The sequence below is a fragment of the Hesperophylax consimilis genome, chromosome 23 (assembly GCF_061612785.1).
Source record: "Hesperophylax consimilis isolate HC1 chromosome 23, BYU_Hcon_1.0, whole genome shotgun sequence".
Taxonomy (NCBI): domain Eukaryota; kingdom Metazoa; phylum Arthropoda; class Insecta; order Trichoptera; family Limnephilidae; genus Hesperophylax; species Hesperophylax consimilis.
In genome coordinates, this window is record NC_142858.1 from 27,758,842 (window position 1) to 27,773,769 (window position 14,928).

At 32.1% G+C, this 14,928-nt stretch overlaps 2 protein-coding genes across 5 annotated transcripts in view; one reads left to right on the top strand and one right to left on the bottom strand.

Moving 5' to 3' along the window:
• Positions 1-2,440, top strand: part of LOC149412518 (WD repeat-containing protein 47) — a 238,379-nt gene extending 235,939 nt beyond the window's left edge. Inside the window, exon 11 of the mRNA XM_089645835.1 lies at positions 183-2,440. Within this exon, the coding sequence (XP_089501961.1) occupies positions 183-328 (146 nt within the window). The 3' untranslated portion in view covers positions 329-2,440. The remainder of the gene's footprint in view (positions 1-182) is intronic.
• A 4,815-nt stretch (positions 2,441-7,255) lies between these two features.
• Positions 7,256-14,928, bottom strand: part of LOC149412519 (peptidoglycan recognition protein-like) — a 44,170-nt gene continuing 36,497 nt past the window's right edge. For 3 of the 4 annotated variants that reach the window (XM_089646009.1, XM_089646011.1, XM_089646006.1), the window contains exons 3-4: positions 14,697-14,845; positions 7,256-8,006 (exon numbers count right to left, since the gene is read on the bottom strand). In XM_089646009.1, the coding sequence (XP_089502135.1) occupies positions 7,626-8,006; positions 14,697-14,845 (530 nt within the window). In that variant the 3' untranslated portion in view covers positions 7,256-7,625. The remainder of the gene's footprint in view (positions 8,007-14,696; positions 14,846-14,928) is intronic. The other variant, XM_089646010.1, reaches the window with a different exon arrangement.

Sequence of the window (14,928 nt, forward strand, 5' to 3'; positions counted from 1 at the left end):
ATTGTAAAAGATCAAAGAGTAATCTGTGTTATGTTAGGTTTGGTTTATTGTTAGTTGGCCCTATTTCTTCACTTTTCTTAAATGTTCTGTTTTGGCATGATACGAAAGCATCTGCTCTTCAGTACCAAGCCTTATTGAATGTACGTATTTCCCAATATAAATGCTGTCCTTGTGAATTGCAGGTGACCTGACGGTGGCGCTCCCGAGCGTGGTGGTGGGCCGCCACTCGGACAAGGCCATCTCGGGGCGCTGGCACCCGCGGGACTTCTCCTTCCTGTCCACATCTGCCGACCGCACCGCCACCCTCTGGGCCCTGCCGCCCGCCTAGCGCCTAACCACTTCTACTCAAGACACCCTGACACCCGACTCCCTGTGAAAAAAAATACTCGGCATTCAATTGACGCTGATTTAGTTTTTTTTATAAATTAACAACTTTAAAGTGAAACACTCTAGCTATGTAACTTTATTTTTAACAAAATGTTAACCGGTTTTCTACAGAACAATGCCATCGTCACAGTATTGAATGTGGTGTTATCTTGAACAAGTCATGGTTGACGACTACGGCTGAAGTTTTAAGGCACATATAAGCTATAGCATTTCAAGAGGAATGGGAATATTATTATTATATTAAAACTAAGTATTGCAAGATTTGCGTATTGTCTAGTTTCGCTTAATTTGTTGCCTCAAGTAAGTCAACATGGCGCATGAACCGTGGAAAAGTTGCATGCGTCCGCATAATAATAATATCTGGCTAATTTATATAGCGCCGTTTTTGTGAAAAATCACCTCAAGGGTGCTTATATATTAGGATATTTTTTTCTGAATTAGTTCTAGTATGTTTATACATAGTCCATACATGCCACAGCTTGCTTCTTGTAATGCAATGAACATGGCTGTCACTGCATTTGGGTCGTTAAATTATAAAATATATCACGCGTATCATTATATGAGTGCGATTATCCGCCATCGCCAAAAATCAATTTTCGAAACCGGTTGTCATTTTGTTATAATAATGTGTCATACACAAAGTAAGTTAATGTTTCAATTGTTTTATTATTCCTGCAGTGCTGTAATAGAACCTCATTTATTTAATGAAGAATGTGATGATTGTGGGATATATTAATATAAATATTATGTTAAGCATATTTAAATCTTAAAATGAGAGAGCTTACTGTGTATGTTATTAAAAAAAAATAAAGTTAAGTTTATGACGAAAGTTTTACCAAATATTTAAAATAATAATTTTCCTTTACTTTTCGCTTTCATTCCAAATTGATGGGGTTCCGTTTCTTCGCTACCGGTTGAAGTGTCAGAAGTTTTTGTTTTGAAGGTGTTAGAAAGACTGAAGTGGAAGTTATTTTGTTGTATGTTTTAAACCGTTTATTTGACGGATAATCGTAATAATAAAAACTTTATTATTGTAATGAATTGTATGTTAACTCTAAGCATGTAGAAAGATACACCACAGAATTCTCAAAGCTATCTTTCCTAATTGCTTAGTCGCTAATTCAAGTAATTCACTTAATAAGCTTTGTAACCACTAATGTCCAATGTAACATTAATTCGTTTTAAATTTAAGGGCCGGCACCCCGTAGTGCTAGTTAACATTGTTTAATTTCTATTCTGCCACTCGAGATTAGACACACATTAAGGAATTCTTGAGAGCTGCAGCCCTGACATTAATAGTTAATTATTGTTGAATGTTTGAATTTTTTCACCAAATATTTTTGTGTATGTATGCATAAATCTGTGAATGTTCCTTGAATGTTGTTTATTAATTTGATCTCTAATCTTGTTGTTGTAAATATACAAAACTTAATTTGAATGCTGTATTAAAAAATATGTCACAACATAATATTTGGGATAGGTACCAGTGGCAGTCCGTGACTTTTCTCTAACTCACTGAAAAATTATGGACCGCCACTGCATGTAAGCGAGGTAACTGACTATATTTTTGTCGGTTGATGTACATATTTATTTATGAAATGTGAATATAAATGAGTTTTCTATATATTTATGCTATAAATAAAATGAAGTTTAACAAAAATTTATTTGTTCATAGAAACTTGTTTAAAAGCATAATTTTTATTACAAGCTAAAAAAAGTATTTAAAAAACAAACAGCCTCTTTTATTAAAAGTATTTGGCACAGCTTTATGGGTTAACTTCTCAATTAGTTAGTTTTGTGATATTTGAGAGAAGAAAAATTAAATTAATGGTTACTTTAATTTTTACTTAATTAACAAATTGCATAATGATAAATAAATTTTAACTTTATGTCGATTTATGTATTTTGCGTTCTGTATTATTATTTGGTCATTTATTTACATTTCTTAAAACATTCAAACTCTTGAAAAATTGAATAGGTAGGTACTATCAAATATCAAAAATTAATTAGATAGTTACAATTGCTGTTGTTAATGCACATGAAATAACAAATTTAAAAGTATTATGTTTAAATTTATTAAAAAATATATATTTTGCATCTCTGACAACGAACTTGTTTTGTATTAAAATATAATTAACTTCAATTAGAACTTTTACCCTCTAGAATATTACACATTTTAATTTATTTATGAATTCAAAATTAATATTGTCAATTAGGCCTAGTTGTTTCGCAGAATTTCACATGTAACAATGTCATCAAATAGCCATTTTGTTTTTTTTTTTGACATTTGAAACAAACTGACGCTGAATGGCTGTTTGATGACAATTTTACATTTGAATTTCTGTGAAATGACCTGTCTTTACTTTAAATTTTTTTTATTAACAATAAATAGATTATATGCGCAATGTTTTTATAAAATTGAAAAGAAGTTTAATAAATAATCTATTTTTATCATAAATTTAACATAAATTTGATTGACTCAGGAGTAGTCAGTGACTTAATTTTTGCAATTTTCAAGAACAAATTTTGGATAAAAAAAAGATTTTTGACTTTTTGTATTATTTAAAAAAATTACTAGTTTGAAAAAAATGAAGTTTTGGTAAATTATGTTTTTTGTATAGACATTGTTTTTGTCAAACATATACGAATCTTGTAGTTTTTGTTCTGGAAAAACGTAAATAAAGTCACAGTCTAGTTTGCCTTATCAAAGGGAAATAAAAAAATGCAATCTAATAACTATTTAAGTTTATTTTACGCTTGATGGTAAATTTAATAATTCGTGCCATAATCTATTTCCTGTCGTATTTTTGTTCTTCACAAATTTGTTTATTTCTGTAATGGTGTCTTCAGCACAATAAAGGAACTCTGTGTTCATAAATTCGTATTCACTGTGCTCTGTATTTACAAACTAATATAATGTGCTTACGTGAACATAATAGTATTATCATTGTTTTTGCAATATTATTTATTACTTCTTTATTTAGTTATTTTTTAAGTTTAAAGTTCTATTTTAAAGTCATGTGATGATAACTTTGTAACTCGCTCTATTTTTTAATAATTTTGATCAAATAACAAATATCTTTAAAAGGTGTTATCTAAGATATTTTAATTGAGTATTAAAAAAGCGTAAAATAAAATTATTTTTCAATCGAATTACATATTAGTAAGTACATCTTATCATTTTTACACTAACCCCCTTACTAATAAACATGTTTTGAATTTTATATAACTGATAAACAACCATTTACCACACATTGTTAAGTATTTATCAGTTGTGTAAAATTTAAAACATATTTATTAGTAAGGCCATTTGTGTTTTTTCTTTTGGTGGATTGCAATTCATGTGTAGAAATAGTATGAAGTCAAAAATATTAAAGCTGCATTTAATTTTTTTTTGTACTATCTTATTTTGTTCCAATTTATTACGTTGCTATATTTTTGACAGATATTATTAATATTTTCTTTAGTAATCTAACTTTCTTAGTGCTTTACTATAAAAAACTTAAAATAATAAAACTTGTAAATAACAGAAGCCAACAAAATATGGTTTAACATTTTATATGACAAATGAAAGGATGATTCACAAATAAAATGTATTTATATAAAAAGTGTTGTTCTTTATTGTTTTTTTTTTTAATTTAACTTAATTCCAAGGTTTTGTTAGGATAATTAATAATGTAATAATAACATTATTAATATTTAAAAAGAAACTGTTTTGTTCTTCGTGTTTTTATCTAACATTATCTGTAAAATTAAAATAAGTTATGTTTAAATTTTTGCCTTGTAAGTTTTCTATTTATGTGTTGGAATGTTTTGTTCAACCGGCGTTGGAACCATTCAATTTATTATAATAAATATGCATAGCTAATCTGATATATAAACTGGAAATGTGTATTAGGCTTTAATACGTATATGTAAGCTATTAGTTTAACCATATGTGTGCGTATATTTTGCGATTTTCTGTTGCTATGTTATTTTAATACTGATTTTTTTAAAATATAATGCTATTTAATATTTTATTACATTTGTATGTATTTGGTTGATTCAACTGTTGGTAAAGAATTGTTTATCTTTGATTAATTATTTTAAATACTGCAATAAAATCTTATTATTATTACCATCAGAGAGAATTGAACATTTACATAATGCGATTTGCGATTTATAATGATCTAATATTTTTTGGTTCAATTCTTTTCTAGATAAGTCTTTTTTCAAACATGTTCATGTCTGAAAAATAAAAGAATTAATTAATATTCAAATAACGACTTATTGTAATATGTAATATCGAAAGGAATAACTAATCATTTTATAGTTTTTCACACACAATTTATACATTATTAATTATTATTCTGTAGTGAATATTATGAGTTAGTTTAATGTATTAATCATAAATTAATATCGAAGATCACTTAAGAGATGTATTGTCAATAAATTACAATACCGCCCTAATCAAATTGTTGTTAAGAGATTTTTCAGGCAATTTCTGTTATTTTTTTGTTACTGTGAGATGTACTGGAAAAATTTTAAACCTTGTCTGGATGTATTTGATTCTTCAATGATTTATTATTTATGGTTTGGAAATATTGTTTATTTTTGCGAATTTTATATTTTCTTGTGCGATTATTGTTCTGATGACATTATGTATGTATTAGGCTTGCGAATTTTGCTGGTTTTTAGCACTAGAGCCTGTATGGGATGCATTGAAAATAAAAAATATACATCTTTAACATAACCCTTTCAAAACTGAATTAAAACTGGCATTAGTAGAAACTATCTGGGACTTGACGACAATTGACGACTTGTTTAAAATTTGCTCTTTCAAACTTATTTCTTTACAAAGTCTGAGACCTAAATTAGGTCTCAGAGGGATCGTTTACAAAATGTTAATTTTTAAAAGTGACTTAAAAATTAAACAAAAAATACCTTCAAAATTAACATTAAAAATTTTCTTAAAAGATTCAACTCAAAATCATCTTTCTAAATATAAAAATGGCTACCGCCTGAACAAGTAGCTTAAATCCAATTAAAAAAGCCAGTAATGTCAGCAATAAATTGGAAAACGTAACCGTCAATTTTTTCTCTCTTTAAATAGGGAGGAAAACTTCTGAAATCTTTCAAATATACGTAATGTACGAAAGGGTTAATTATATTTAAAATGTCAAAAGTTAATCTTTGTAGCTGAATCCCATAGATGTGCAATGTTTATGATGATCAGTTTATATTAATATTATCTAGAGCGTATTTTTGTTGTAATTGATTATAATGACGTGTATAAAACATATTTAATTTTTACTAAAACAATGAAATATTTGTCTACTAATGTTCTGTTTAATGCAGATTGGCATAGATATAAGAATTCTGATGAATCCAGTTTGTCAATATCATGATTTATTTACTTTAATAAAGCACTAATAACCAGAAGTTGCGAGTACTTGCTTTATATCTTTCTCCCGATGTGTAAAATAGTCCTTGAAGAGCGGGCGATGTGTGAATGTGGATCGGTACAGACCAGCGAAGGTGTTCAATGAATGCCCGCTCCATTCATTCCCTATAGTGATTGATGAGGCCCTCAGTAGGGCGGAGTGAATTTTTTTGTTTTAAAAATCCCTAAATGTTTAATGATTGATCCTATACTATATGAGAAAAATCACAAAATTTTATTAACCTGCGATGACATCTTCCGGCGGCGTGTTTAACCTTAAATTTACACAATACTACTCTTGCAACTCTTTCTAGTGACTTCCGTTAAATCAAACAGTCGCAAGTTGTCTTAGACGCGAAGCGTATGAAACTCATAATTGCTCCCGCGCATCGATTTCTTGATGCATCACAAGAAAGGATTTTTCATATCCTGGGTTTAGTGAACCGAAACAGTTTAAATACAGCATATTACAGACTTATTGTGATTTCATAAAGTACCATTGTGGGTGAAAAATAATTCAACAATTTTACAATAAGAATAGAAAATAGATGGGTAAAATGTTATACCAGATTTTTACTCTTGGCGAGACCTTATGAGAGTGCTACTTTCTCATTCTTGTATTGCGTAATTGTTGGTTGGATTTTTATTGGTTGTGTAATGTTATACTGGATTATTACTCTTGGCGAGACCTTACCAGAGTGCTGCTTTCTCATTCTTGTATTGCGTAATTGTTGGTTGGATTTTTATTGGTTGTGTAATGTTATACTGGATTATTACTCTTGGCGAGACCTTACCAGAGTGCTGCTTTCTCATTCTTGTATTGCGTAATTGTTGGTTGGATTTTTATTGGTTGTGTAATGTTATACTGGATTATTACTCTTGGCGAGACCTTACCAGAGTGCTGCTTTCTCATTTCGTATTGCGTAATTGTTGGTTGGATTTTTATTGGTTGTGTAATGTTATACTGGATTATTACTCTTGGCGAGACCTTACCAGAGTGCTGCTTTCTCATTCTTGTATTGCGTAATTGTTGGTTGGATTTTTATTGGTTGTGTAATGTTATACTGGATTATTACTCTTGGCGAGACCTTACCAGAGTGCTGCTTTCTCATTTCGTATTGCGTAATTGTTGGTTGGATTTTTATTGGTTGTGTAATGGTGGCTGTTGCGTTACTTGATAAGGTTTCAAAAACTGACATGGGTCGAACGCCATGTCCATTTTTGAGTGTGTGGTGAAGAGAATTGCCGTGGGATGCAAGCGCATAGTGTCGAGTCTGCATTAAGATTTAATAAATTATTTTTTATAGAAACACCAGAATATGTAGAATTGGAAAGTTGCTCACCACTTGCTTGCTGTCATAAACCACCAATGTAATCTTTGATTTTCTTCACTTGAAAGATATTGCAGGATTTTTTATGCCAGTCAACAATAATAAAAAAAGGCTGTTTTAAAACATTTAATATATTTTGGTTATAATCATAATATATACACTAGCCTACATAAAATATGATCACACTGTCATTGATTGTTCGGATTTGCACCTTTTCACTTGTATGTAATTCACATTTTACTAAAAAAAAAACACAAACATAGTTTAAAACCAAGTCTTTGGAAGTTTATAACTTTAGTCTTAAGTGAGTTTTCATTGTAACATAATATAATATAAATCAGTTATTACATTACTTTTGCCATGCATAGAAAGGAAATGGTTTATTACTAGTTCGCTAGCTCTCGTTGGTCACCTCCCTTCATTTTGGACAACACTAGGGAAGAGGATTTTGTTTTTGGTCGAACTTAGTTTGAGTATAAGGTTCATTAGATTTTTTTTGAAAAATGTGGCCATTTTGTGATTTCATTATACAAAGCGTCGCCGGGACTTAGCGAAGGGATGAGCTGGCGATGGCCATAGAGCTTATAGTCCTCAGTGAGCTTCCCTTGCTCCACGCCCAGCTGCAACAGATATTTGCAGGCCTCGAGCTGGCGAGCCGGAGGGAGGACGTCATTGAAAGTGCCTATGAAGGCGATGCCCACACTGCGCAGGTTGTAGCCCTTGGTGTGCGCACCCACGCCGTTCCAACCTCGGCCTTCGTAGGCCGCGCCGTCCCCGCCAACTAGGAAGTTGTAGCCGATGTCCGACCAGCTGCGGGACTCAATGTGGTATGTCTGCATGGTGCGCACTTGGAAGGTGCACGCCGCCTGTAATGACACCACAAACTAATGAGAAAAACTTTGTACCATTGGTATATAACTGAATATGCTATGTTTTATTTTATTTTCAAAAGCCTATAACCATTAATTAATTAACTGAAATTAAACCAATTAAAACTGAATGTCAACAAAACAAAATATATGGAAATAGGCAACAAAACGTATAACACAGAGTTAAAATTGACAATTAATGACGAAAAAATTGAAAAAGTAAATGAAATTAAGTACCTAGGTGTGATACTAGATTCAAAACTAACTTTCGCAGCAAATTTTGAATATGTGCTAAAGAAGGTATCTAAAAAAGTCAATTTTCTTAGAAGATTAAGAAATAAACTAAATGGAAACACTACAGAGCTGATTTATAAAACTATAGTTGCTCCACATTTAGATTATTGCTCTACTATGTTGTATTTGGCCAATGAAGGAAACTTGAACAAGCTAGATGTTATACAGAATAGAGCTATTTATTTATTTATTTATTTATATATAATTTGTACATTTATTTATAACAATTACAGGTAATAAAGCCTAAGACGTTATAATTGTACCATTTATGCAGTGTATATGCAATGCCAAAAATCTCGCAAATGCGCTATAGGACACAAAAAAAAAATCTAATTTTTTATCTACCGCATTCAAAAAGTACGTAGCTCTCCCTACAGGTGAGTTCATTAATAAATTAGTGCGGCTTGCTCTACTATATAGAAGATTGTGATGACGTCCTCGAGAGTGAGACTCTGGTACAAAAAAATTTAATTGGGCCAGTATCTCATTATTAGATAAGTGACCGTTTATTAGTTGGAAAAAATATTTAAGCAAAGCAATACCTCTACGTGTCTCTAGGGAGTGGTAATTGGTCATGCCTAATATATAAATCGATGGGTAAAGCCAAGGGTAACGTCCATAGAGCCGCGAGAATAAAAACCTTAAAAAATTTTTATGGACTCTTTCAATGCGTAAAGTGTATGTTAATTCATGTGGAGCCCAGATGATCGAGTTTGATTCAAGTACACTTAGGACTAGTGTGTTATATAATAACGTCAGTGTTTTTGTGTTACGAAACGGATATGAGTTTCTAATTACGAAGCCGAGAAGCCTGTATGCTCTGCTTATTAAATCATCGATGTGTTGGTGAAAAGTTAGTTTGCTGTCGTAAATAACTCCTAGGTCTTTGATTTGGTTTAGGTGTTGGAGAATAATTTCATTGATTGTATATTCAAATACATGCGGTTTCTTTGATCTTGTATACGAGACGATATTGCACTTGGGTGTACTGAAGTTCAAGCCATTTATTTTGGCCCAGTTTGAGACGCAGTCAATATCACATTGAAGGAGAATACAGTCAAGATGATTTTTTATTGAGCGATATAGTTTCAAGTCATCTGCAAATAGTAAATACAGCGAATGTGTGATGACTGAACCAATATCGTTAATAAAAATCAGAAACAGAAGTGGTCCAAGGATGGACCCCTGAGGAACTCCAGAAAAAACTATGAATTCCAAAGAACTGGAACCATTATAATAAACAAACTGTCTACGATTTCGAAAATATGAAGCAAAAAAACAGAGTAGTCTTTTGGAAAAACCAAATGAAGCTAGCTTATTTAGAAGAATGTCGATGTCAACCTTGTCGAATGCTTTTTCCAGGTCAAAATAAGCAACATCCACCTGTCCCCGATTGTCGAGAGTTTGTGATAAGAAATCTGAGATGCATAAGAGGTTTGATGTTACTGACATCTGGGGTCTAAAACCATATTGACGGTCATCAAGAATTGGATTAACGTGATTAAGTATATATTTATGTAGAATTTTCTCGAATATTTTCATGATGGAACATAGAACGGCAACTGGTCGATAATTCCGGATATCGCGTTTGTCTCCCTTCTTGTAGATAGGGGTTATTTTAGTTAATCTCCAGATGTCTGGGAGAATCCCGTTTTTTAGGCATACATTGAAGAGATGACATAATGGTGGTATTAAAAGGTCGGAACAACCCTTTAGTATAAATGTTGGAATATTGTCAGGACCGATGGAGTGAGGTTTCTTTAAATTTGAGAGTGCCTCCTTAACATCTTTTTCTGAAATACTGACCAGGTCGAATGAGGGCCCAATCTGTACAGTGTGAAGGGTAGAGTCAATATTGAGAGTTGGTTGGACATTTTTGTAAACAGATGAAAAAAAGGTTGCAAAACTATTAGCGATTTTATCATCAGTAGTCAATTCCTCTCCGTCAAGAATCATAGACTTAAATGAGTTGTTGGATTTTTTTAGATCCTTAATGTACTTCCAAAACTGTTTGGGATCGATAGATAATTTTTCTTCCATTGAAGTTAAATGATTTTTAAAAGCTTCACTGATTTCATGTTTTACGATGGAGCGATAGGCTGAAAAATTAGCATAGTCCAAGTTGTGACGTGTTTTTTTCCATTGCTTATGAAAAATATGTTTAATTTTAATATTTGAAATGATACTATTTGTGTACCACTTAGGATATACTCTGTGTGTCGTAGTGCGAGGTGTGGAAATGGGTATACACTTGTCGAATATATTGTAAATTGAATTGTAAAAATTTGTACATAATGCATTTATGTCTGTTGAACTTTGGCAGACCGGTTGCCATGAGCATTTAGAAAGCAATTCATATAATAAGTGAGATGTATACTAGGAAAAGGAAAATACGCAAGCATAGATCAAATGAGAGAACAGCTAAATTGGATTTCTATAAAAAAGAGACTATTATATAATGTGTTAATTTTTGTACATAAAATCATGAACAACCAAATGCCAAAATATTTTAAGGATGAAATTGTTTTTAATAGAGATGTTCATAATTACGAAACCAGAAATGTAAATAGGATTAGATTGCCACATATGAAAAAAACAAAATCACAGAACTGCCTAATGTACAAAGGACTAAAAATGTATGATGAAATACCTGAAAGTCTGAAGAATGAATGTATTTAAAAATAAATGTTATATTTACTGTAAAAATATGTAAATTTACAAAATGAAATATGATCTTGTTTATATTAGTTTATATTCAAATGTATAAACTAACTCAATAAATAATAAAAAAAAAAAATGAACCTAAGTGACTAATCTATATAAACTAAGTGACTAATTTACATATGACAGTTTGATTCCTAGCCCTCAGACAAGCCAATCAAATTGATTTCATATTCAAGAAAGAAACTTAACTCTGTTTCAGTGAAATCGAATTTGCTTTGAATTAAAGGGTCATTTTCAAAATCGGATTTTGGGACTGGGGGAGACTGACCCGCTTTAGTTCGCTATGCGAGAACATGAGAAATCCACACATCCGCAGTTGTATTTTGATTTAGACCATCGATACCTACGACCGCATAGCTGTGTGTGTGCAGTCCAGCGCCTGTTGTGCCAGCCGGCCGTTAGTCGGTCGCGGACCGTCATTAGATGTGGACCCCTCGCACGTTTTTTTAGCATTTGCCAATGTTTTTTTCATGTTTACAGCAATTAAATTACAATTATTATCACTTTTGATATAAAATATAATAAACACAAGCGATTAGCTATGAATATTCATATTTTTCCGATATTAAATTGCTTATTTAGAGATGTGTATTGACTACACAGCACCGGAATGCGTGGATTTTTTTAGCACAGTAAGGGAAAGGTTAAAAATGAAAATTAATAATTTTTTTAAGTGGTTTTGCGTGTGCAATAAAATTAATGTATTGGTGCTTTTGCTTTCATTGTTTACTTTTGAAATCTACATATAAACAATGGACTGAGATTGGAATTAGTGATTAAAAAACTTTTAGGAGGAAAAGATCTTTCAAAAGAAAAAAAAACATTTATTAGTTAATTAGATAAATAATCTTAAATTAAATAATATTTTATTTTTATTTTTATAAGCAATAATTATTAGCCTGAAACACTCATCCGCATTGAAAAATCTCCTGATAAAAGATACATGACGCCAACGGGACGGGATTTCAATGTGGATGAGTGTTTCAGGCTAATAATTATTGCTTATAAAAATAATTGTTACCCTTTGTGCTATGCATAAAAAATCTTGTCTTAAACATTAGTTTACCAAAAAATAATAAATAATATTTTATTATTGAAGACAATATTAGCGATTTCTTAACAAAAATTTGAAACAGAAAAATCAGAAAAGGATACGGTCACATCTAGGACTCGAACCCAGGACCCTTGTCTTCCCGGGACACTGCTCTACCAACTGAGCTAATGGGACCCTATCCCCCTCGGTCACTTTTAACGATATCATACTTCGAATAAGAACTACCAACATTGTCTTCATTTTTTCACCGCACATTTTTATTGGCAACTATCTTTATGTATGATCGCAAGATTCAACCCGAACTAAATGCAATCTAGACAGCGTCTTTTTAGATAAACCTATCTTATTTTTTTATTTTTAATGTGCGACATCTATTGACTTTTCTGCAAGTCTAGAATGAATATTTTATTTTTCAGAATAACTTTATTGAGTAAAACCTCAAATTGTAATATTTAATTATTGAAGACAATATTAGCGATTTCTAAACGAAAATCTGAAACAGAAAAATCAGAAAAGGAAACGGTCACATCTGGGACTCGAACCCAGGACCCTTGTCTTTCCGGGACAGTGCTCTGTTTCAGATTTTCGTTTAGAAATCACTAATATTGTCTTCAATATTATTACAATTTGAGGTTTTACTCAATAAAGTTATTCCGAAAAATAAATAAAAACCAGTTTTGTGCTTGAAATCGAAAGTTTCTAGACGTTTGTCAAGCGATTTCAATGCCTATTACCTACAATATAAGGTATATCAAGAATATACACAGTTTTGGCTTGTAGCTTCCTCTTAACCCTGTTGTCCCTATTGTTTATGAGATTTTTTGTGGATTTCAGTTGATTAGGCGCGCTTGATGTGTTTTGGGCCTTCAAAACATATCAAAGTTAAAGGTTAAATATATGGAAAAGCACTGCAAAGTTGCCGAAGTGACCTAATCCCTGTAAAAAAATAAATTGGATAAACATAATGATAACTCAATGTCATGAACTTAGAGGATAACATAAAAAAGTTATGTTCTCTGTTATTAAATATTTGATAGCAATATTAGAAAAAGCAACTCCCACAATGAAGTATCATTATGTTCTCAACATTAAATTATTGGTATCTACATTATGTAATTACTTCCAATAAATTGTTTTTCCCAAGTCATACTTAATTATAGAGTTTTATTATTATTGCGTTACTTGCTGCTATATAAAATTTGTAAAATAATATAGAAGAGTGCAACACAAATATTGGCTTATATGAATCTCTTTGTGTTTAAAATTTTCCCAGAGTAAACAAAATTATTATCTATCAAATGAAAAATACACTTTGTAATACACCACTTTTATTTTGAATTAATATTAACAGCCAACCAGGTTTCGCTTAGCTCAAGCTTCATCAGGGCTTATTATATCAACTGTTGATTATCAAAGTTGATATAATAAGCCCTGATGAAGCTTGAGCTAAGCGAAACCTGGTTGGCTGTTAATATTAATTCAAAATAAAAGTGGTGTTTTACAAAGTGTTTTTTTCATTTGATATATAATGTCACATCACAAAGTGTTTGCTTCCTTCGATAAAAAAATTATTATCAATAATGTCAACAGTGAATTTATCTATACTTTCAACAAATAATAGTTTTGAACCAATTATTAAATTCCGTTGTTGTAGTTGTTACAATGGTAATTTTTTTTTTTTAATCTGTACCTACCGCAAAAGAGTCCTGAGTGCTCCCAAACATCGGGAGCCAGTGAGATAATGGTGTCCCCAATTGGGGTATATTGTGAGGCCGAAGTGAATCGGAAAGGGAAGGATATGTGAAAGAGGATGGTGGATGAGTATCTGGCTATTCAGATCTCGTCACCAAACATGGTAAAAGTCATTTCGAACAACATGGTGATTCTGGTGGTCTTTCACCAGGACGATACTAAGGGAATCTGTCATCCTGCTACAAGTATTGTTTGTGAGAAAAAGCAATTGATTTCAAGGGACTATCTGCCATAACTTGTAATACTGTTACATATATCATGATGAAGAAAGAAAGGATTCCATCAAGCTTTCGGATGTAACCACCCTTTCTGTTACAAGCATTGGCTGAGTAAAAGAGATAGATTACAGGGAGCTTTCTGCCTTAACCTCTATTACTGTTACATGAATCATCATGACAAAGATAGAGGGGTTACGATGGAGCTATCGGATGTAATCACTCTTTCTGTTGCGTGCATTGTTTGTAAGAAAAATGGATAGATTACAACAGGACTATCAGCCGTAACATCTCTTTCTGTAACATGTATCATCATAATAAAGACGTAGAGGTAACAGCGAAGTTATGCATTGATTGTGAGAAAAGTGGATATATTACAATGAGGCTATCAACCGTATCCTTTCTGGCTGTTAAATGTATCATCATGATAAAGACGCATAAGTTACAGAGAAGCAAGTAGCGAAGAAAAGAGGTTATATTACAATGGGACTTCAACCGAATCCTCTCACATTCGCAGAAGTTACAGCTATCAATGGGGCTATCAACCGTATCTTCTCTTTCTGTTATATGTATCATCATGATAAAGACAGAGAAGTTACCACGAAGCTTCCAGATGTAGTGGGGCTTTCAGGGGTAAATCTGTATTACCTGACTGCTGCAGTTCTCGGTGGCGGTGTGGGTGATGATGACCATCGGCACCGGGGACTCCATGGGGTCCACCAGCCCCGCTGCGGGCTGTGCCAGCCACTCCTGCCTGGCGATCATGCGCAGGTGGCTCGGCGATAAGAGGACATTATCTGGAACATTTATAAGATGTTGTTTCACCACATATATTATGTAGATGTTATGTTATTATGACAGTATGTATTGCATAGACGGT